This window comes from Strongylocentrotus purpuratus, unplaced genomic scaffold, assembly GCF_000002235.5.
Source record: "Strongylocentrotus purpuratus isolate Spur 01 unplaced genomic scaffold, Spur_5.0 spur5_scaffold_7, whole genome shotgun sequence".
NCBI lineage: Eukaryota > Metazoa > Echinodermata > Echinoidea > Camarodonta > Strongylocentrotidae > Strongylocentrotus > Strongylocentrotus purpuratus.
Window position 1 is genome coordinate 33,635,941 of NW_022145613.1, and position 23,577 is coordinate 33,659,517.

The 23,577-nt window shown below is 38.3% G+C and overlaps 1 protein-coding gene across 1 annotated transcript; it reads right to left on the reverse strand.

Annotated features, from left to right (window-relative positions):
• LOC580686 (nuclear receptor subfamily 1 group D member 1) lies at positions 1 to 20,543 on the reverse strand. The gene is made up of 6 exons (XM_780727.4): positions 20,221 to 20,543; positions 8,857 to 8,969; positions 8,458 to 8,602; positions 7,699 to 7,913; positions 6,883 to 7,291; positions 1 to 3,560 (listed from the first exon to the last, which is right to left on the reverse strand). The coding sequence occupies exons 2-6, from the start codon at positions 8,959 to 8,961 to the stop codon at positions 3,361 to 3,363; spliced, it is 1,074 nt and encodes a 357-aa protein (XP_785820.2). The 5' UTR covers positions 8,962 to 8,969; positions 20,221 to 20,543; the 3' UTR covers positions 1 to 3,360.
• Positions 20,544 to 23,577: the final 3,034 nt, after the last annotated feature.

A 23,577-nucleotide genomic window follows, 5' to 3' on the forward strand; every position in this document is an offset into this window, starting at 1 on the left:
TTAAATTGTTTATGTGCCATTTTAATAATATATAATCTGCTGTACAATTCTGAAAAGATACAACTTACACGATTTCATAATACATTCACATAATAGGCCACGTGCACAAGAATTATTATATCTTTCGACATGACACTTATAATAGTTTAGGAAATTAGGACTGTCTATAAAGCATTCATGAACAGTTATTTGCAAAGTCACACAAAACAACGTAGCATTCACTAAAGCACATATCACCACAATTCTCTCAAATTCTCTCAAGTAAATTTGATATATAATAGTTCATCATCTCCACCCCCCCCCCCCCCCCCTCTTTGTTCATGTAGTTGAATTCTTTGATTTTATGGATACCTATTGCACCCTGTTGACATCATCGTTCATTTAAATATTTATCAGCTTAGATAGAAACAACAGGGTAATAAATGTAAATTTTCAAGAAAGAAAAATGTGAATGAGTATAAAAGAAGAAAAACTACCTACTATGATTTAATTTACTATTTCTATTGCACACACTTGATGTTTTGTCTGTTTGGAGCCAGAAGGGCATTAACTCAGATACTTTTACAGAGGAGGATTAATGCCCCTTTAGCTCTGAACAGAATTGTTTGTTTTCCTTGAAGAGGCATAATTTGGTACTGGTGAAAACAGGAATTCAGCAAGTGGGTAAGTACAGAATAAGTATGAAGGAGCATGATTGCATATCCTTAGACATTGTATGCTTGGTGCAAGAAGGGTGTTATCTCTGTGTTCAAGGATATGGGTTAACATCCTTCTGGCTCCGACCAGACAGCAGTAACATATTCTAACATATCAGAATACTTTTCAGGAGCAGAAAATAGAAACTAAAATGCAACCTTCATACCACTCATGTATCAGACCAATCACATGGTGAGAGCTCAAAGGGTGTTAACTGTGGGAAATGATATGAGTTAAAGCCTTCTGACTCTCAGCAGACTAAATCAAGAGAATTTCACTACATATGGCTAAGAAGTCATGGTTTTGCTTTTGTTTTAGAAACCAATCTCTCAGGCATCCATACGAGGTGACCGCATGCTATCATATCACATATTCCACATACTTGAATATGGATTCTACAATCCACACAGGTAAAACTATTAAGGAACTAGTGTGTCACAATTAATGATGCAGTTTATACACAACGCACTCTGGCAAAATTGAAAAATAGCAACAAAAACAGACATACTTAAGTTTTTTGTCTTGCCTTCATCAGTGTCAATCGCAAGAATGAACAGAAAGCCGAAATCAGGCAATATAAGCGAAAGCTACAGGAACAAGCGCACAAAAGATACTTGGGCTGTGATTGGCCGACAGAAAGAAGATGTAAGGCCATTATTTACTTTCTGTTCATTTTTGTGACTTACTCTAATGAGGGCAAGATGAAAAGCTTTAGGATGTTTGCTTCCGTTGCTATTTTTCGATTTAGAAGTTCCAATCATCTCTGGCAAAATTGTTGCAAGATATACATTTTGTGTCAACGTTCAAGTGCACATGATTGATGCAAATTCACACATACATGACAAAAGGGCATATCAGCATCCTTATAAATTACAATACTATGATTTACTCACAAAGTAATGTGTCCTATTGTGTTCTTTCTAGCTTGAGGTATGTACAGATCAGTGTAATGGCTAGTTTATTTTGTAACTGAAGTAAATACTTTCAAACTTCAAAATCCATGAGAAACATGTTTTCTCGAGCAATGTTCTAAAAATTGGAATAGAATAATTGGGGGGGGGGGGGGGTTATAAAAGAAGCTAACCAGAAATATCTACTTTCATTGCTAGAAAATAGAACTTTTGCTGATCTGTTGTCAAAGGAAAAGAGGGTAGATTTATGTACATTTACATAATTCAGATGAAGACAGAAATCTATGGAGGAGAACCTGTGCCTCAAGAGTCGATATGAAACATGCTGTTGCCTCAGCGGCCCCAAGCTATGATGGGACATAGATAAACAGACAGATAGATAGATAAACAAACAAACAGATAGGTTAATCGATAGATAAACAAATTGGAAGATAGACAAATAGAAAGATCAGTAGATGAATAGATAGGTGGATAGATGGACTGGTAGATAGATGGAGAGGTGGATAGATAAATAGATTAATAAATAAAATGGAAGATAGATAAATAGGAAGAAAGATAGATGATGGATGGATAGATAGATGGATGGATGGATAGATAGATAGGGAGACTGGTCCCTTTTACACAAGGTCCCTTCAGTTAAGAGACAGGGGTACAGCAGCACTTAAAGATTGGAAGAAGATGTCCCAAAAGAAACTTGAGCAATTTAAACAGGTACATAAAATTATGAGGCTTTGCTTAAAACACTGACATTGACTTAGTTGAATTAAACAGCAAATAATATATAATAATGATTTTATAACCTTACATATAGCTTCCTGGACAGGATTTTTTTTAAAACCACCCTGTAATTCATACTGAGGGTTCCAGCTCTCAGCATTTGATACAAGATTTTTTATTGATTTATTTGAGATGTTTTTAGAAGGGAAGGGCGGAGTCTTTCTTTGGTCTTCAATAGATATGATTTTGCTAATTGAAATTATTTTTGCTGCATTGGAAAGTCACATGCAAAGAACACATTAGATATTGCGATAAAATGAATAATCTGTTGAGAGCCAGAAAGGTATTAACTCTGTATGAAAAATAATATGAGTTATTGCCCTTAGGCTTATAGCTTGTAGTAAACACGAAAGCAAGTAATAAAGCAGTAAGGACATTATCTTCAGAGAGGAACATCACCATAACCTCATGATTGCCTAAGGTTCAATATGAATCAAAATACTTGGAATATGCTCAAATTAAATTGACACAAGGGATAATACAAATGGACATTCCGTGTGACAATGGACAAAGTAGCTGACAGGAGAGAAGTGCATCATATCTTTTCATAGATTATAACATAAATATTCACACATTATGAAGCAGGTTGTTTGTGGATTGTTTTCCTTCCTTCTGCAGCTTTGGAAGGAAATTATCACACAATGATCTTCAGAGTCAAGAGGAGGAACAGAGAGGTGGTGAAGACAAAAACGTGAGGCCCTTTCACGATAGTGTAGATTTATATACTTCACACAAGTTTTTCCAGGAAACGTTGCTAAAAACAGCATCTTTTACCTGTCTGTGCATTTGATCCCGTAGTTCAGGGACATGATGCCATCAACAAAAACATCCTCCGATAACGCCTCTACGATTGCCTTCTATAGTCCAAGCAGAAAGAAGGGCAGTCGACTCTTCATGAAGTCTCTTTTCAAATTTCCCATTGTCTTTCATAATTGGCATGATTGTTCCTCGAACTCAAGCGAGAGCAGCGCTTGCCTCATTTTCCCGCGTCAAAGATATTGAGCATCTTGTCCGAGTTGATGACGCTGAATTGCCTGACGTCTGAGAGCCTGGTGACCAGACGAGGGAACACGGACCGGTCGTTGGGATGGTTGTGCATGACCTGGGACTGGAGGGCCTGTATGACCTGAAGCTGGAGCGGTTCTATCTGCTGAGGGTACTTCAGACCTGGACGATCTGTCAACAGTAAAGGAAGAATAGGGGAGAATTTGTTAGCTTTTTGCAGTTACTAATTTTTTTGTTTTGCATGAGGGTGAACAATTTTCATAAGTTACCCCCAAAATACTGCTATTGCTGCTTTTAAATGAAATCCACATTATCGCAAAATAATCAAATAAATGTATATCTGTATTTAAATTATTGCCTTTAACAATTTTGCCAAAAATCTCAAAATGCATATATAACAAGTATGTTTTGGTTAGTATACTGGATAGGATTTCCATAAATCATTGCAAAATTATGTAGAAACATGGACAACACAATACGTAAAAACAGGACATCTCACTCAGAAAAAATAATAATGTTCATTATATTACTAAATATTCCATTGAAATGACACCTTAAAATATATGTCTCACTTGTAAATTCACACAAAATGAAACCTTAACAAACAAAATTCCAAAAGCATAAATTAAGAAAGACTAGTGATTTTCCTAAAATTAACACATAGAATTCTAGTTAATTGTCATGGAAATAAAATGCCATCCCCACAAAAGGAATGATCTATGATTCATAATCATAGCACTTCTGTTTTTGCTCGGGAAGATTAACCATTTATAAACCTATGCCGCCCCCCCCCCTTCCCTCTCTCTCTCTCTCTCCCACAATTATCTCACCAGCAATGCCTTACTCAACTGTGCCATATTCATCTGAACTAGACGGGAATCTAGGCCAATCTTTCTACCATTCGATCAATAAAGCGGTGATGTGGTCTGAGAGAGAGAGAGAGAGAGACAACCACGGCACACAATAACACACACACTCGCACACTCACATCCTCAAACACACACATCCTACAGCATGGAGAGGCCGACAATGTGGGGCAGATTCAATGGTCTGCTGACGTTTTTTCTCGCTAATAGCAAAAATAGGTCTCGTCATGACATACTTCTCAGCGGAAGTTCATGGCACATGTTAAATGCGGTGGTGGTGCAAAGGGGCACGTCTGACCCCCCTCCAAATGCTGATGCCTATTTCACAAGAGGTTTTTGCGCTTAAGTTTTGAAGATAAAATAAAATCGATTGCTAACCCTTTCTTGAAGGATATGTGGTCTGTTGAGAGCCAGAAGGGTGTTAACTCTGTATTACAGAATACAGTACATGTATATGAGTTGATGCCTTTCATGCTCTGAACGGATGAAGTATATTAATGTTATTTGTTATGATTTCATTACATTCACTCCAAGATGAATATATCATGACAAAATAAAAAAATGTAATTTGCGGTTTCTTTACCCACACCATCGTCATACCGATGCAATTAAAATCCGTTCATATGGAAATCTTGTCCGTCATTGTATCATTAAAGGTATATCCCCAGCCATCGGGCATGTGAGATCAATGACACACTTTACAGAAGAAAAAAATAACTACCGTATCTTGGCAACCATTCACCAAACGTCACAATAGCACGTACACTGTACTTGTGCACGCAATTCGTCTTTAGAAGCAAGCGCTGAGGCGAGAACAAAGTGACTTTTGCCCTTGACAATTAATGCAGGAACTGCAGCAGCATGCAGGACCCTTCATGTGGCCTTACTGACACACATCTGCTCCGGGTTCATGATTTGAGGCAGCCTTAGAATAGGCAGTGAGGGAAGCGGTAGTGATTAAAATGTGGAATTAAGCCCACAGTTCGGGCTGTCCCTTTTTTTTCTGTTTTGTGTTTGTGACCTACATCTATCTCTAGTTCAAGTGCACCATGGCGGCTCTGTCTGTCGGTCACGTCCTGAACTTTGCTTGAATTAATCATCTTATTTGATCTGATGATTGCAGCTTTTTATTGCAAGCAATGAACCTACATCTACATGCTGTAGAGTTTAATCACTTTTAAGTGACTATTATCTGTTGTTTAAAAAAAAAAATCTTTTGGGTATATTTTAATACATTTAGTTTTCTCTTTGTGTTTTTTTTTTCCTTCCAGAGAAATAACTTGAGGTGGAGTCAAATTTAGACTTGAGAGAGGTACATAGTGCGGTAGAGAAGAGTAAACACAAGAGAGAGAGAGAGAGAGAGAGAGAGAGAGAGAGAGAGAGAGATAGTGAGAGAACATAAGCAAGGGGTCGAGGTGATACATGATAAGAAGAAACAATTAAAAAAGAGAAGAGACATGTGAGAAAGGAGTTCAAGGCATCAAATACAGAAGGAAAAGAAAAGACTCTTAGAGTTTGGAGCAAGAGAAGAGGGATACAGAGAGAGAGAGAGGGAGACAAGCGAGTGGTGTTTGGAGAGAGAGAATTGTTGTGTGTGTGGGAGCGGAGAGGAGGGGGAGAGAACTGATGGCCTCAGAGTGTAACAGAGGTGAACCTCTCAGCGCCCTTTTTGGGGTCACTCGTAGCGACCTACTTTCCAGTCGACTGGTTCAGCTTACCGAGTCTGTACTCCAGTCTGTCGGCGCCTTCTAGCGAGCAATCTTTTTCTAGCCTATCGATGTCTGTGTATGGTGGGGTCCTGCACTTTTGCCCCAAATTGTAGCTTGCTAGGATGGATGCCACTTGAAATGAAGAGAGTACTCAGCAGATTTAAATCTTCGCGCACTCTCCTCAAAGGCTCGATAGTGCATGCGTAAGGATTGCCTAATATATCGCTGATCAGTGCACACTACATGACTTTGTGAATTCAAAAGTCCATAGAAGTATCATGTAACTCAATGAATTTTTTCCTGAACGACTGCTACCCATAAAAGGCCCAATGCTTGTTCAAAGTTTGCCCAGCATAGCAACAAGTGGTAACTGCCATGAATATGTTTTGAAACACAACACACACAAACAAGCAAACAAGAAACATTGATTTCTTTTTTTCACGCTATTCACAACGCATTTCTTTTCTTGCTTTCAATGAAATTCTTGCACCACCATACATCAATAAAATCAATTCCTGTAGACAATATTTTACTATAGCTAAAATCCATGAGAACTTAATCAAGAATAAAATGATAAAAAAATGCTATCAATTGTTATGAAAGCTCCATATGGTGTCTCGACATGTATATTAATGTCAAGAATAAAATGATAAAAAATGCTATCAATTGTTTTTAAGGCTCCATAAAGTGTCTCGACATGTGTATTAATGTCAAGAATAAAATGATAAAAAATGTTATCAATTGTTTTTAAGGCTCCATATGGTGTCTCAGCCATAGACGTTTGGAATTTTGTAATGATAGGCACTACTGGCCAAAATCTCCTTCCCCTATGCACTCTCTCCTTTAATGAGAGTTCTTTTCTGCTATAAGCTTGCTATGTGGAAAGAGTAAATAAAGATAAAAAAGCATATCGTTTACCTGCACTAAGGAGAATGATTGCGGTAAAGAGTCCAACCTCGCTCGTCACGATCCCTAACGACTTGAACTTGTGCGCAAAGTCCACCACGTCCAGCATGATCTCCTTGAGCGACGTCAGGCCGCACTCCTCCAGCATCTGGCAAGCCGACCCGCAGCTCTCGATCAGTTTGGCGCCCTCTTCTTTGGTGTTGAGATAGTGTGCGAGCCGCACCAGGAGGATCTCAAGCGAGCCCTGCTTGAGTAGCGTGATCTGGTCCGACTTGTCCAGCGTCAGGAAACCTGGGACGAGTTTGGCGAAGCTGATGATGCGGGTGATGGACGCGGTGAAGTTGTTTGTGATGAGGTTGTTGATGATTTTGGAACGAGTTGCCAGGATGCTGTCGCCGTTATTGTTGTTGTTGTCTGAAACCTAGAAAAGCAAAAAAATGAAATAAAAATATTAGTACTGCAGATACTTCTTAGATATAGTTTTTGGTCCATGGTTTAATGTCTGTTTTTCATGTTTCCATTAGAAATTGACTGCAGAGCAATTCCCAGGTAAACAGTTATATCATACTTTGAAATAATGGATTAATTGCAGCATTAAATTAAATAAATGAGTTAGAACTAAAACATTATTATATACATGCATGTTTAAAAAACACATTCGATAATGTTGAAATGAACGCAGAATTGCTCTTAGGGGCAAACTTCTGGTATAATTGCCAATAATGCGATCAGGCTTATCAACAGGAATTGGTTTATCCTTGGTCTCAACCGAGACAGACATGGCCTTATGAGATCCCAGCCTGGAGCCCTAGACAGACAGACACCCACCTGTGATAGAAGGTTATAACTCCTGCACTGTAGGATGCCCCAATCCCATAAGGTCTTCTTCTGTGCTTCATGGATGCTTAGTATGAGCTGCTCGGTCTTCATCTGAGAGTCCTCCAGGGTGCTGGTGTCTCCATCTCCTGCAGGGGAGCGGGGCGGGGAGGGCATCAACAGACCCTGGGGCTTGCACTTCTTGGGGCATCTGCCAAGTCGCACAGCTAAAAGGGGACCACATAAAATAATACATGCATGATGTTTAGCATTTATATATACATATATGAGTGTGAGAAAAAAAAAGATGACATGATAGTATCTGAAGTTCATCATTTATACTAAATTGTACGGAATAAAACCTTTGTGGGAATAATGAAAAGTTGATGATGGAACATATGTAATGGTGTTACACCTCATTCACAAATGAAATGATAAACTGCTTTAAAAAACAGCCCCCCCCCCCCGACGTCCCAGTGAGGAAAGACGAATGGTCTTTTTAATTGCTAGATTGCAGAGAAAGAACGTCAGCCTTTCTATTTCAAATGGTTGTATTTCTCAAAATACAGAATGAACTTGTGACTTTATGCAATTAAGAAAAATAATTCTTGGGCCCCGTCTTAAATAGAGTTGATATCAAATCGCAACTATGAATTTAAGCGATAGGAGACTGCAAACTTGTGATTGATTGGAGGACTTGCGATTGATTTGAATCAATTGTAACTCTTTGTAAGATGAGGCCCAAGAGTGAAACATTGTTTGGTTGCTTACCATCTTTGGACATCCCCACTGCAAGGCACTTCTTGAGGCGACAGTACTGGCATCGGTTCCTGTTTATTCTCATGATGAGACACTCGTCTCCCTTGCTACATACCCTGTACTTCACGTTGTGCTGGATGCTCCGTCGAAAGAAACCCTGGAAATTTAAGAGAAGCCAGCCATGTTAAATATCAGGTTCAACACCAGGTTAAAGGTCATATTAAAAGTCAAATAAAATAAAAAGTTATATCAAAGTCATTTGATTGCTACTTGAACTAAATCCTTGTAATCAATATTCAGGATACAGAGGCTTTTAAAAGTATTGAAGAAATCCTGGGTCTAATACTGTAAGCATTTTCTCTTGCATTTTTTCAAAATTTCTAGAAATAGTTAAGAATTGAGCTTACGTACCTTACACCCTTCACATGCATGTACACCATAGTGGAACCCAGAGGCCTTGTCTCCACACACCCGACATAGGACTGCATACCCACTTGTTGCAACAGACGTCATCATGTCACAACCTGAAATAATACAATTTAGTTCAAATTCATTACAGCAAATGAAAAATGTATACAAACATTAATTGATAATGACAATAATCTACTAATTAGGGCCATTAAATCTGCTTATAAATCTACATGCACTTACCTAATCATTCTAACCCTCTTCAATATATTCCACTGCACAAAGACACAGAAACATAGAGATACAATTAATTGTATCTTCACTCAATTTGTATCCTCAACCTTCAGTAACTTCAAATAAACTCCATGTTGAATACAGAAAGATAACAAAGGATGTAATAAATTGTACCATTAGTCAGATTGGAGATACAATAGATGTTTAATAGGGCCTGGGGGACAAACATACAAAAAAAGCATACATTTAATACTGCTACTGCATGTGCGTGCGACTTGTCCTTCAGGCTCTTTAGGTATCAAATCTTTCTCTATTCTGCCTTCTCCTAAACTAGGTCAAAATCAAGCAAATTAAGACAAATAAACTGAAGTTTCTTTTCAAAGCGAAAGTGCTTCCTGTATCTAGCACTTCCGATTGGTTTAGACAACTCCCTATCCTCCACAGCACACGGAACTAGTCTGCAGAAACAGACTCTACTTGACACTTGACACGATTCCATCAAGCCTTGAGCCTAGCCTGTGACTGGAGCAACTACACCACAGGGTCTACAGACTGGGGGGTATCCTTAGTCTCAGAGTTCATACTCTGTGTTACGTGTTGTTATGCAAGAGGAGGGTGTGTGCCCCGCAAACTACGTCCCAACTGGGTCAGGTTATCAGGACTAGTGAGATGAGAATTGACATCTCCCTGAACTTGACCTTCAAGATCCCATTACCAGTCAAAAGAGTGACCTACTTTCTGGGCACACAAGTAGATGAGTAGTTTCCTAGTCTCTTCTTCACAGACTCTACCATTGTAAGCACCACGGGACCGTTTCTCGAAACCGTCATAAGTCTTACTTCTTAGATATCCCATTGAAACGTGTGTTATTTTATGTCCACGAACTTAGACTTAGGACGGTTTCAAGAAACTGGTCCCTGATTCCGACTTGAGCCTTAAAAGGAGAGCCTGGCTTATCGACTGACCAATATTCTAAAATCAATTTATACTCCTATATAATTGATAGATTGATGAAAAGAATCTCATTGTTGTTGACTGCTGAGAGACAGAAAGGCATTATACTCCTACATGTTGGTATATATATTGCTCAGAGGAAAAGCCCTTCACGCTCTCCTCAGATGTACATTTGGTGAAACCAGCAAAATGTACTCAAAATCGGAATGGATTCTTAGAATGATCAACAATATCGCAATAAGAAACCGAACAGCGCTACATCCAGGAAAAAGAAGAAGAAAAAGTGGTTTCAAGTCTATGTTTCACTAGCCATTGACTTTAATAGAGAGAGCAGGTATAGCTACAATACATTTATGAAGAAGTTGATGGTGGACTATTAATATTGTGGCAGCAATGGATTTGATTCAACGTCTCTGAAATAAGTTGCACGTAGGTCATATAGTTGATTCTGTGGTCCTGGCTTTTAATCATGCGATTTTCGATCCTAACTCACATCTTTCAGTGTTACCCCTAAAAAAACTAAATAACGGGATCTGACTGGCCTATGTGTACACATCTGTACAAACCAATCCCAGACACACATACATAGACATAGCCATACTTTTCTTTAAAAAACATTATTTTAGAGGACAAATGTGTAATTAAAGTTGACTATAAACAGGAATAAGTCTAACAGAGGAAGGAAGTGGGCCTCTAAGGGTGTCATCATATGACATAAGTGAACAGGAGCATCGGGGAACAACTATACAATGCTGAATTCTCTATCTTTAAAACAAAAAAAATCCATCCCTTTCCCTGAATGTATACACAATGCAGTTACATGTATGTGTTTCCTTGTTCGATTCCCACCAGCCCCGTATCAGTATCAGACGGCATGTTTCCAGCTAGCTAGGTTCATGGATAGTAGAATCCATAATGAACTACGCACTTTTCTTGACCTTTGATAGTCTCAGCGACTAGAGTACATTCGCACATTGAGGACACCATAGAAAACCTACTCAAACATGATTGAAGGCATGCATGCCCTCGCAGAAGAAGATGACTCTGAAGAAAGACATGGCGTGAGTCACAGTCAACTCTTAAATGTCAATTTATTTTCTCTTTTCATGGCCGCATTCTGTTAATGTACAAGTGCTAAAAATAATCCTCATGCTCCCCGTTTTTATTTCGGTTCCTCCTTCTCGGCTGACCCAATTAAAAGCGTCTGTACACTCATACGCACATGATTATAAAATGTTTTCCCCTCATGGTCACCTCTTGTATGTCTGGATCGATATTACATTCACGGGACTAGATATCTATGCACAGTAACTCTGGGTAACTCTCATTGAATCATGATATTCAAATTTGAACATTATACAAAATCCTGGTATTTTTAGATGGATAAAGAGAATGAGATGGTAATATATAATACAGGAATACTTGTACCAAAAATGGGGATTTTACAAGAGCATTCATTTCCTTCACGATATTTCCATAATTTTTAATGTCAAGCTTCTGTACTGTTATTACATGTACATGTATTTGCTACTCCTGTCTTTTTCTCTTTCTTTCTCTCACCCCTCTTTCTCTCACCCCCTCCCCACTCTCTCTCCTCTCCCCCCCCCCCCCCCCTCTCTCTCTCCTCTCTCCTCTCTCTCCCCCCCCTCTCTCTCTCTCTCTCCCCCCTCTCTCTCTCTCTCTCTCTCTCTCTCTCTCTCTCCTCCCTCTCTCTTTCTCTCTCCTCTCTCTCCCCCCTCTCTCTCTCTCTCTCTCTCTCTATTATACTGGTACTTTCTTTTCTTCTAAGGACTACATAATGTGATGATTATCAACTGAAGTAGATAGTATCCCTTAGATAAAGATGGTAGCAGGTGATGATGAGGAGGGACACTTGAGGCGTTACATCGAACTGCTTGACCTCCTCTCGTTCTTTTATCTCTCCCATCATCATCATCGGGGTTAATTAAATCAATGTGGATTAATTCATCATTTCCCCTGCAACACAAATATAGTCCACCTTCCAACGCTCTCTCTCGACTGCAGACAAAGAGATGTGTGGCTGCTGCAGGGAGGTTATCCACCCCTGAGGTTAAGTGATCATGCAGCAAACAGATTGCCTCGGCAGGATTATGTAACATACCGTATTTGAAATTAGCGAGACAAAGCGGAGTTGGATGGTTTGGGCGTCACGAGATACACACCTGGCCGTGTACATAAGCGAGAAACAATGAATATGGCAGATAGATGTATTCTGGTCAAACCACAAAACAACATTTAGTCACAATGACGCAACTTCTATGCGCGTACAGGGACGTGATTCCACAAATTAACGATATCCTCTTAACACCATAGCATAAACTGTACATATACATTGCTTTGCCTGTTTTGAACATATTTGATGTACCCCCTCTCCCCCCCCCCCCCTGCCTCCCCACACAAACACATTAATTAAAAGAAAGTGAACATGCAAATGTGATTATACAACAGTACCAGTGGGACTTCATATGGGTTGCATTATAATCTATATTTCACACTATCCTTCTTCGTTTAGATATCTAGAAATAGGAAACAAGTCTCAATACTTTAGAATGTTATTAGTTGCTGCAACTAATAACATTCTAAAGTAAGATGACTAAAAACTCAATTTCCTCTGTTTACAAAAGAAAAAATGTGAGTGAAAGAGAGGTATATAGTCACCATAAAGCAATTCAAGTGCTTTTAACAAATGTCTATTTGCACAGACTGCCAATTCTTTTCATATTTCATAACTACTGATTTTTATTGATTATGAATTCAAAAGGAGTTAAAAATAGACATGTAAATACCAGATAGTAATAGACACGTACCCTGACACCAAAGTCCAAAAAACAACACTTTTTTCCCCGGTGAACAGGAACTAGATTTTGGGCAAACAACTTCACACCCCACCTCCTCTTAGTTGCTCTTATACATCACCAAATTTCACATTATGGCTTCAATCAATTCTAAAAGTTAAGTCTTAAGATTGACCAGAATGGTTTTCTGGGTTGAAGATTATGGTCCTTATTAGAAAGAGTAACAATTGATTTGAAGCAATTGCAACTTATTTTAAGACAAGGCCCAGAATGAATTGGCAATCTCTTACATTACGGTAATAATGATAATGAACTATTTTTGCAGTGCATATATATATATATATATATATATATACCATGCACTGAGAGGCTCTAGTTGAAATTATGGATCGAGGTGGCAGGAATAGCACTATTTCTGACGCTATTCCCAATCAATAATTGGGAATCCTGCAGCGAGACTACTGCATATTTGCCTAACTTTTAGAGTTCCCTTTTTGTAAGGGTATATAGGTAGTATCAGGGCCAAGTACGCGTGACCTCTACCACAAAATAATGTCAAGAAGACTTGAACCGACCTTCTTTCAAGGTAGGCAGAAGGAAGGAAGGAACGAACGAGACAGAAACCGAGAGAGAGGGGGGGGGGGGGGGGGGGAGAGAGAGAAAGAGAGAGAGGGTGGCGACAGATGAAAGAGAGAGAGAGAGCAACACAAAAAATGGAGTGAGAAAGAGGAAAGATATATAAAAGGAGCAAAAAATAGTGATGTGTAAAGGAGCAAAAAGAAAGAAAGAAAAACAGAAAGATATTGGTGTTCATGAGAAGAGAGAAAGAAAGACACCATCATTTCGAGTCATCACACAACTACTTCCCAATACCTGGCAAAAGTAAGAAACATATATATCTTTAGCAACCAAAAAATTAAAAGAGAGAAAGAGACAGAATAGGGGAGAGAAACCCAGAGAGAAATAAATGAATAAATTATATCAACATAAAACATGCCTCCAAGCTCGGCCTCTATTTATGGAAGTATGACTGTATTGACCCGACCCACCTTTCTGCCAAAATAGAAATGGCCATCAACTAAACAAAGTGAAGATTACATGTCAATCAATAGAGTAATAAGTGGACGCCAAAGATTGTAGTTCAGCAGAGACCGATGACAAATCTCTTGGAAATAGCTTTCGCAATATCAAGTGGAAGAACTGTTTGCCTCCCATAGTCTATGGTTCAAACTTTGTTACCAGTCTTCAAAAACAAAGTGATACAAGAGCACCTATTAGATCATGTAAATTTTAAGAACTTAAACCTTATTGAACCTTTTCAGTGTTGATACCACTTGGATTACATGGGTTTGTAAAAAGAAACAAAGAAAGAGATTGAGAATAATGAATCATTTATCTTTGAACAAAAATTATAGAGGTTAAGGAGTTAATACGTACTGCCTTAAATCGTATTCTTGCCTTTTGACGTGATAGCTCTAATAACATCATTTCATATCAGCTATAATATAGGTCAGGTTTAATTAAGCACTTTCTTTCGCAATGCCCAAGCAAGGCTGAAACAATTATCAGCCCCATGAAAACTAGATAAGCGAATGAAACCTTCATATAAAAAGGCTGCATGACCTTTCGAAAGCGCTTATGGGAGACCTACATGTGCTGTGCAATTGCAGGTTACTTGACCTAGTTACGAAGAGATGGCAAAGCCTGCAGAAGGTAAATTGGGCTCACCCATTGCGCATGTGTGTTCGGGGCAATATAGCCACGACAGCGATATTGGAGCGAGCAGGGATCGCGCTACGGCAACATCTGTGACAAATACAGCTCCACCAAAATTCGACTCTGTTGACCTATTTATCAGCCAGGCTGAATTTGGAGGTTGAACCCGACCTGTATTTGGGTAATTTGGAGCGGGGTGCTTGGCACCATTATGGATGGCAAGTTCACAATCTGGAACAACAATACTATCTAGTGTGCAAGGATCAGATTTAGTGAGAGAGAGAGAGAGAGAGGGAGAGAGAGATCCATAACAAGAGAGACTGATCTAGAAAAATATATAAATGATTTTGCAAAAGTACAAAAAAATGGCTAAAGTAAACTGTACAACATAATGGCCCAAGAAATGAGACAATATAATAAGACTCCAAGACACACTTTTTTAGAACAAACTGAACAGTTTCTGACAATAATTTAGCCTACATTTCAAAGATCAAAATATATGCATTCAACTCTTGCTAGTTGTGTATAGTACATAGAATCGTGCAATTACAATAATTATCAATGACTTGTAGTTTGTAACCAGGTACCAGGTAATTGTTGGTATACATGTATCATGAATTTGCTCTGTATTTATATTTTACCTCTTAATTTATGTATGTATGCCTTTCCCGTGGCAAAAGCACATACATGTAGGTTGCAAACACAGGGCCTGGAGAGCAAGGTTAAACTTCTGACTCAAGTCCAAGTGCATGTACAGAAATGAACTGCCCTAGTTTCTCCATATGGCAAAACATGGCTCGCTCGATTTGAAACATTGTTTCCCATTGCATAAAGCAGGAACTACATGTAATATCTTCCAGACCCTTAGGCCTTTCACTGTATTGTATTTTGTAGCCATTTTTTTTCTCCAAATAAGTTCCATTGCCTGGAGTGGAGGTTGAGACAGAGTGGGTTGAGGGCTTGAGGTTATTGAATTATCAAAATTGCATCTTTTTAATGATTAATTTCTGCCATGTATTTTGCAACTTCACTGGAAGTAAAAGGGTAACAGGAATATGGTTGTGACACATGCTCCTGTGGTAATTGCTCTTCCATATTTTCTATACTAACCAAATCCCTATCCTGATCCCTTAAAGTTAAAGACCAGTTCCGGTCATGCAATTGCATTGTGAAAGAAACGTTGTGGAATCGATCAGAAAATGTTGATCATCTAGTACCGGTATATAAGTATTGGTGTGTACTGCAAGGTTTTGGAATCATCAAAATGATAAGAAATTTGGCCAAGTCTTGGTAAAGTTACAAGCACTGTACACAGAAAGATGTATACATGTATATGGGACTACCCGACACGTGCACGACACATGTGCGATATCTATCGGGTCCAAATAGATATAATAATTTACCAAATTGCAAATATACCAATTAGTAGGCAGTTTCCCGGCAAAATTTGTATCATCACGTATTAGTAAAAACATATTTTTTCACATGATTGATAATAAGAGATTCCATTTTTTTTTTTGAGGGGGGGGGGGGGGCGTTTCACATGGCGTTTCACATGGTCTTTACCTTTAAAGGTATAGACCAGTTCTGGTCATGCAATGGCATTGTGAAAGAAACATTGTGGAATCGATCAGAAAAGGTTGATCATCTAGCAAATAAGTATTGGTGTGTACTGCAAGGTTCTGGAATCATCAAAATGATAAGAAATTTGGCCCAGTCTTGGTAAAGTTACACGCACTGTAGTACTGTACACAGCGGTATCTATCCAGGCCGGATAGATATGATAATTTACCAAATATATCAATTAGTAGGCAGTTTCTCCGCAAAATTTGTATCATCACATATTAGTGAAAACATATTCTTTCACATGATTGGTAATAAGAGCTTCCTTTTCATTTTTTGAGAGGGGGGCATTTCCAAAACTGGTCTACCGGTATACCTTTAATCTATGAATAAGGTATGCTAAACCCTAACCCTTAACCCAAACTGAAACCTAACTGCAACCATAAATGTTGGATCACCATCACCAGAGATGTATATATATATATATATATATATATATAGAAAGTTTATATAATTTTTTTTTTTAATCATTCCAATATCCTAAAACTTTACAGCAAGATCAACCTTATGGATGACTTTATTAATTTGTAAATCCAGAAAACTTCTTCAAGTGCAAGAAATTTTACAAAATGGTCCAGATTCGCTAAATATTTTTAAACCATTAAAAAAAGTCTGATCCAAGAGACTATGGGTACTTGTACTGAAATGAGGCCAAGTATTGCATGTTCGAACTTCCCATGAACCTGCAACATACAAACAAAGGGCCCATGTCTGTCTGATCTAGCATGGAAGACTACAGTGTTTACATTACAAAGCATTGGGGCTGGCTCCCATCCAAATAAAGACAGCAAACAATCATTTTTCCACCAGAGTGATTCAAATTTAGGCTTTTCTTTGAAAAGTATACCATTTGTTGGTTTTGACAGCTATTTCCAAATCCCTGACAGAGAAAATGTTAGTCTCAAATACAACGTCAACACCAATATGTTCTAAAGGGTATTAATTTTAGAAATCTCAATTATCTGTTTCTTTACAGGCCTACATAATATACAATCCATACTATACATTTTAGCAGACTGAATTAAAAATGTACCAAGTTCCACTACTGTATCATTGATTCAGTGTATAGCAAAACGTAACTCTCATATTAATCTTTATATACTTTTATCATTTTTATCTTGCTTGTGTCATTTGCATAATGTAATCTACAGATACGTGCCTATCAATAATTATAGAGCTCTCCTGAAGTTTTAAACATGTTAATTACTTCATTGGCAGACTATATGAGGTTCAATTCATATTATATTCTAGCATGCATTGAATAAACACAGATGCACATAGCACATTGCCTGCAACAGTAAACCAAAGTCTGTATGTTAGTGGCTGTCTGAATTTCCAACTAATGCATGTATGACAGTGCTTTTCAGAGAGCTGTATGTCTGAGGGACGAAGTCATGCACAATACATCATTCCTCCTCCTTTCAGGAAATATATAAATAAAAATGTGATCGTATATGATGGTAGGGGATTGGTTTTGAAGAATACGCTATGTATGTATGATATTCCTTTCCACCTGCGCAAAACAAGGACAGATTCAAGAAAGATATCATTTGGATATATATTTTTTATTTCTAAATTGTAACATTATCATTCTAAAATTCTTCTCCCTTTTTAACCTTTTAATTTTATAAATCTTTTCCCCTACACCAAACATGAACAGATTAAACAAAAATGTCAAGGAGTGTTAAATTTCTAAATTGTAACCATTTCAATTTTGCATTTTGAACATTTAAATTAAGTTTTCTTTTTTTATTCACACTGAAATGAAATGTGACTGGTATTTTTAACAGACAAATTTTCATGAGCTAATTTGATGGCAACATCAGATCCTGCAATCTATTATTGTTTAAAAAAAACTCAATATACTATATCTCAATCATTGATTATCTGATAAAATGAAATATATACCGGCAATGCATTTGTTTGTATTACAAGTAAAGTTGGACAGCACATGGGGTAACAAATTGGTGAACAAGATATTATTCTAATAGGATGATGCCTGCATATTTATTATTTATGAAAGCTTTTGGGGAGTATTTTTATTTGATAAACCCAAATATACTTCTATCGAGGAAACAGTTACAAGTACATGTATACCAGATAATACCACCAATTAGCCATTTATAAAATACTGGTCCATGGAATAGTCATATCGTCCTTGTTTTCACGAAGTGACGGTAGTGAGGAAAATCGTCACGCAAAGTGAATGCAATTTTTGTTCACTACCGTCACTTCGTGAAAACAGCGACGATATATAGTACAATGAAACAACAAATTTCTGTCTCATTTTCAATTTTGTAATACTAATTGGCCTGGCCCGATGGATATTGGGATCTCATGCACTGACCATAGTTCCCCCCCCCCCCCCCCACTCCGGGGTCGGAATGACCGCATGCGTGATGCCAAAATGTACGGTAAAGGGTACTTTTCGTGCGACAAAGTCCGGCCCGAGAATTGTAAAAAAAGGGGTGTATTTGACTTTTCACCCAGGAGATTTCTTTAAAAAGGGGGTGTTTTTTTCTCTTTTTTTCTCTCATCTCTTTGGACTCCTGAGAAATTATTCCGAATTTAGGGGGGTACATAGAACATTTTTCCGAATTTAGGGGGGTCTCCAAGGCAGGAAAAGCCTGCAAAAAGCCCGCGAAAGGAGGGTTCGGAAATGTTGGCAGTCCTCAGATAGGGGGTGCTTTCAAAAAGAGGGAACGAGCATATGCGTACCCTAAATAACACTGAGTGGGGGAGGGGGGGGGCCGGGCCATAGTTACAGCATAAATTATTTAAATAGATGGTTCTTGTTTTTTAAATTAAAAGTGAAAGTAGCTCATAATTTTTTTAATAAAACTAAGCCACTCCCCTTAATAATAGAATAAAAAAACATTCTCAATTCGAATGTGAGAAAATAATCATGCAGCAAGTGTAGCACAAACGTAGTGTTACGTAATAGGAAGTAGCAGCGCGCTCGATAAAAGGCAGGCGAACACAAAGTAGTTCACAGCCGTTGATATCATCAACCTCCGAATTTGTTCTGTAAAATAGCTTATTTCGCTTCCATACACCATTACAATACGTAACTGAGATCTGTGGTAACTTAAATCGCACAACCCATTCGGAGAAGAACTGAAATATGAATTACATAATCCTAAAATGCAGTTATATGCTTAAACATTCTTAAGTTTGAGAGCCGCTCGCTGATTGCCGAGCATCTTCAACGTGACCGACTGCCTTTTACTGTCGACCTTCTATTACATTACAGTCCTCACGTGGACAAGACACGCGACATGTGCTCCAGATACGAAGGTACAGGTCGCAGCCAACGTTAGCAGTCATGCGGATCACACACACACATCTCACACATTTGTTTCAGATGAAATTATTATTAGATCATTCTGTGGGTGGATCCCGTAGATCTACGAATACCTACCAAATCCCAAATAAGAAGTGGATGGATTTAGAAGATTTATGGACAATTAATGATAATATAATAGTACGCAAACGGAAGTCCTGAGGGGATGAGGATAGCAAAATAAAACACCAACTGACTCCGAGTCTGAGTCTTCTAAGCAGGCTCGGCACATCTAAATTAGAGTTACAAATAGACAGCCGTACGTACCTAATGTTAGTAGGTAAATTAATTGAATATAAATTTTAAACAATGAAATATCAACAGTGCCCGATATCGATGATGTTAATCTTCAAAGAGTTAATTGGGTCTATAGTCTATAGAGTCTAGAGTCTAGATCTATCTCATAATTTGTTACCACAGATATCGATCATGATTTGTAGTTAGATCCTACTCAAGTAAGTTAGTGTAAGAAAAATATGAAATTAAAGACATCCGATCAAAGTGAAAACAAAGATTCTGGATTAGGTTGCTACCGTTTCCTCCAGAAAATTAAATGAACCCCAATCACTGAAACAGGCTCATAAAGTTAAACATACACTTTCCTCAAAGACAAAGACAGGCAAATTCAAAAATAAATTGTAGCAATTATCAAATCTCTTTTCTGGTTGACTGGAAACTCACCTTCTGTCAGAATTTTCACTCGTAAAAAGGTTAATCAGGTCGTTCTTCTCGATGTTCAAGTCTGGTAGTGGTACCAAATTTCGGAACGCAACCAATCCTCGTTTGTTGGAGCTTTTATTGGATGCTTCAGCCCAGGGAGTTCAGCCTTCCATTAGAATCCAGGCATCTAAACACTGGAATAGTAGCACTAGCACTGTAGCAGACGAATAGAGGAGAGCAAGGTAATGTCTCTTGTACCAACTCCACCGAAAATCTTCCGAAATTGCTCAATGCCGATGTCAAAATAACAAATATAAGTCCTTTCTACTTCCCATTCATCCCAGACGTGTACCCCCCGAGTTGAACTTGGAGACGGTGACCGAGTTTTGATGTTGTCACCGCGATAAGTTCCCGAGCCTAGTCGTGGAGCGAAGACACGTCTATGTTCTCCAAGAGCAAGAAAAAGTCTCAAATCTTTCTCGCAGATTTTTCTTTCTTATATATGCACAGCCGATCGCAGAGTGAGAGGTTTCTTGCCCGATATCTGGCACAGCTATATATCTCGAAAGTACATCGAGGGAGAAGAAATGGCTCAATATAATTATTATCTGGTACTGCTCATCCGATAGATGCACATCCCTGACTTCGATTTAGTTACATGTATATTTGGCATCGTCTGTACCCGAACGTGAGTTCACCCCAGAATTAGGTCGCTTAGGTAATTTACATACGGTGTTTCCAGCTACAGACTCGCACACAGAACGAAACTCATCAACACATTTGTCAGATACACGTGCCTTGGACGAATACATTCTGCAGCGGGGGTTATTGTGGCATTCCTAGTGAACGTTACTCACACATTCAATTCTATATCTCTTTCTAGGCAAATAAACTCGTCTAATAATCAAGCGATAAATTATGTTATGAATTATTAATTATTATACAATATTTCAAAACATTTTGCTAATGTTTCATACTTATGTAAAGATGGGAGCACTTTGTCATCTTCCCAAGTAATAATCGAGTACGACACTAAACTCACGTTTCCCGGTACCGTGAGTACAGTCTATGGTTTAAAGCAGGGAGTTGGAATGGATTGTTTATTGCTTTGTATAAGTTACGTAATCATTGGGGTACTGACCTGGTTTAACACCATCATAATGTGTATCAGTTCACCCTTCCCTCGAAGCTGGGACAAATTTGGGGATGTAAACAACGACTCAGCAGAAGCGTATTGTTAGACCAAAGAATTGGGATTCACCTCATAATTTTATAATGCCTGCACCTCCACTAAAATCCTAACAAGTGCCCTTTTATGGTAGGCCTACCTATATAAGAAGTGCCCATTTCCTTCGACAAGTGCCCCTATCCATTCTCATAAGTGCTTTTCTTTCATCATTCATACGTGCCCCTTTTCAGGTATACGAAAAGTGCTCCTTTTTACTTCTGATGAGTGGCCCATTTACCGCTGATAATTTCCCCTTTTCAAACCTGAGAGATGCCCGTTTTATTTGTCACATGACCCTCGTCCTTTGTAATAGTTGCCCCTTCCCCTTCTGATAGGTGCTCCTTTAAAAAAAAAAACTTTGATGAGTGCCCCCTTAACCTCTGATAGGTACCCCTTTTATTTTGAAATAAGTGCTTTAAAAAAAAAATCTCTGATAATTGCTCTTTTAAAATCTGATAGGGGCATTTATCATAAAAGAAAATGTGTACTGACCGGAAATGAAAAGGGGCACGTTTCCTTCAACAGATGTCCCTTTTCTTTTATAATAAGTGCCCCTTTTCTATCATCACAAATGCACTTTTCCATCACTGTTGAGTGTCTCTTCTCAGGTGCGAGAAGTGTCTCGCTCCACCTCTGATAATTGCCCTTTTTACTTTGACACGTGCTCCTAATCTTTTCCAATAAGTGTCCTTTTCCCTTGTCTCCATAACATGCGCACCTATTAAATCTAAAGCGACTAAGAGCAACTTTATCTTTAATTTAATCCGAAGCTCACTCTCTACGCTCGCTCGCATGTTTAGTTGATACAATTATGTTACTTATTAGAGGTCTTTTCATTCTTTCATGATTAGATTATGCTTAAAACCTATTAGGATTTGTGTTTTTTCCTCTATCTATATAAGATGTAATATTTCGCATAGCGACCTCATTAAATTTGTTTGCTCGTTGGCAGATGAATATTCAGACCATTACACCCAATCGGACCTGGGCATATACCACTGTCTAAAAATCGTATATTTTCTAGCTTTGAGGTTTCCCTTCGTAGGTGACCCATTTTTTCTTCTTCTTCAGAAAGTGTCTTTTTTTGTGCCTACCCCCCCCCCCCCCACACACACACACAAACTTTGGAAGGTTCTCCGCCACCTCAGTATTGCCTCCTATCACATTATAAAAGTGAACATCAGCATTGGTTATGGTGATAATATATGTGGATCGAGTTCTTTGTATGATACTGATCACGATTACAGTCACATTTATTTTTTCCTCAATAGGGTACGGTCATTGTTATATTAATTTTAATTATCATGCAGGCCTTTGTGTTCGATTAACCCCGCCCTTGTCGAGGATAATAGACATTAGTATCTTAACGCTGTTCAGGAGTGAACATAGAGGGCCCTTGTCCCTGTGGCAGCTAAGTAGTTAGCAGTATACGTAATGGATGACATGTGATGTCGTCGATCACGTACATAAAGAATATTTGTGAAATTACAGTATGCCTTCATGAAAAAAATCACATTTCTAGAAAGTTCAGTTTTTGCCCTTTCATAATTATGACACCTCAATCAAAAACAAATTAGTCAGGAATAACAAGTTCTGTTTGTTTAAAGTAATGCTTGCAGTTTAAATAATTTGAATCACTGGCTGCCTGTCGTAGCGACAAACAGATTTGACAAAAGACTTAACTCCGTTTCGTTGACGATCAGCCATATTTCGTATTCCTTTTGCATGGCCGATCGTCAGCGAAACGGAGTTAAGTCTTTTGTCAAATCTGTTTGTCGCTACGACAATCCCACCGCGGCACTATTTGGCAAGATATTGATCTACGTTTACATTTTACAAGTAAATGGGTACCTGGTATGAAAATTCTCTGAAAAAATGACTGTGCGCTGATTACAGCTGCCGGAGCTAATACTAGGGTAACAATTTCCAAGGCTCTTTAGAAGCCATAGAGACGTTATAATGTGATTATGCGCTATACATTTCAATTTCCACTTTTTCATCCCTGACATTATTTTCTATTACGGCCCTTCCGAGGTTCCGCTATAGGGTGGGAAAGTTGTCGGCCTCATTGGATCGGCCAATTTTCCGTATTCCCTTGATATATTTTTCTATATAAACGCGATTTCCATAAAATTATTCTGCACGTTAAG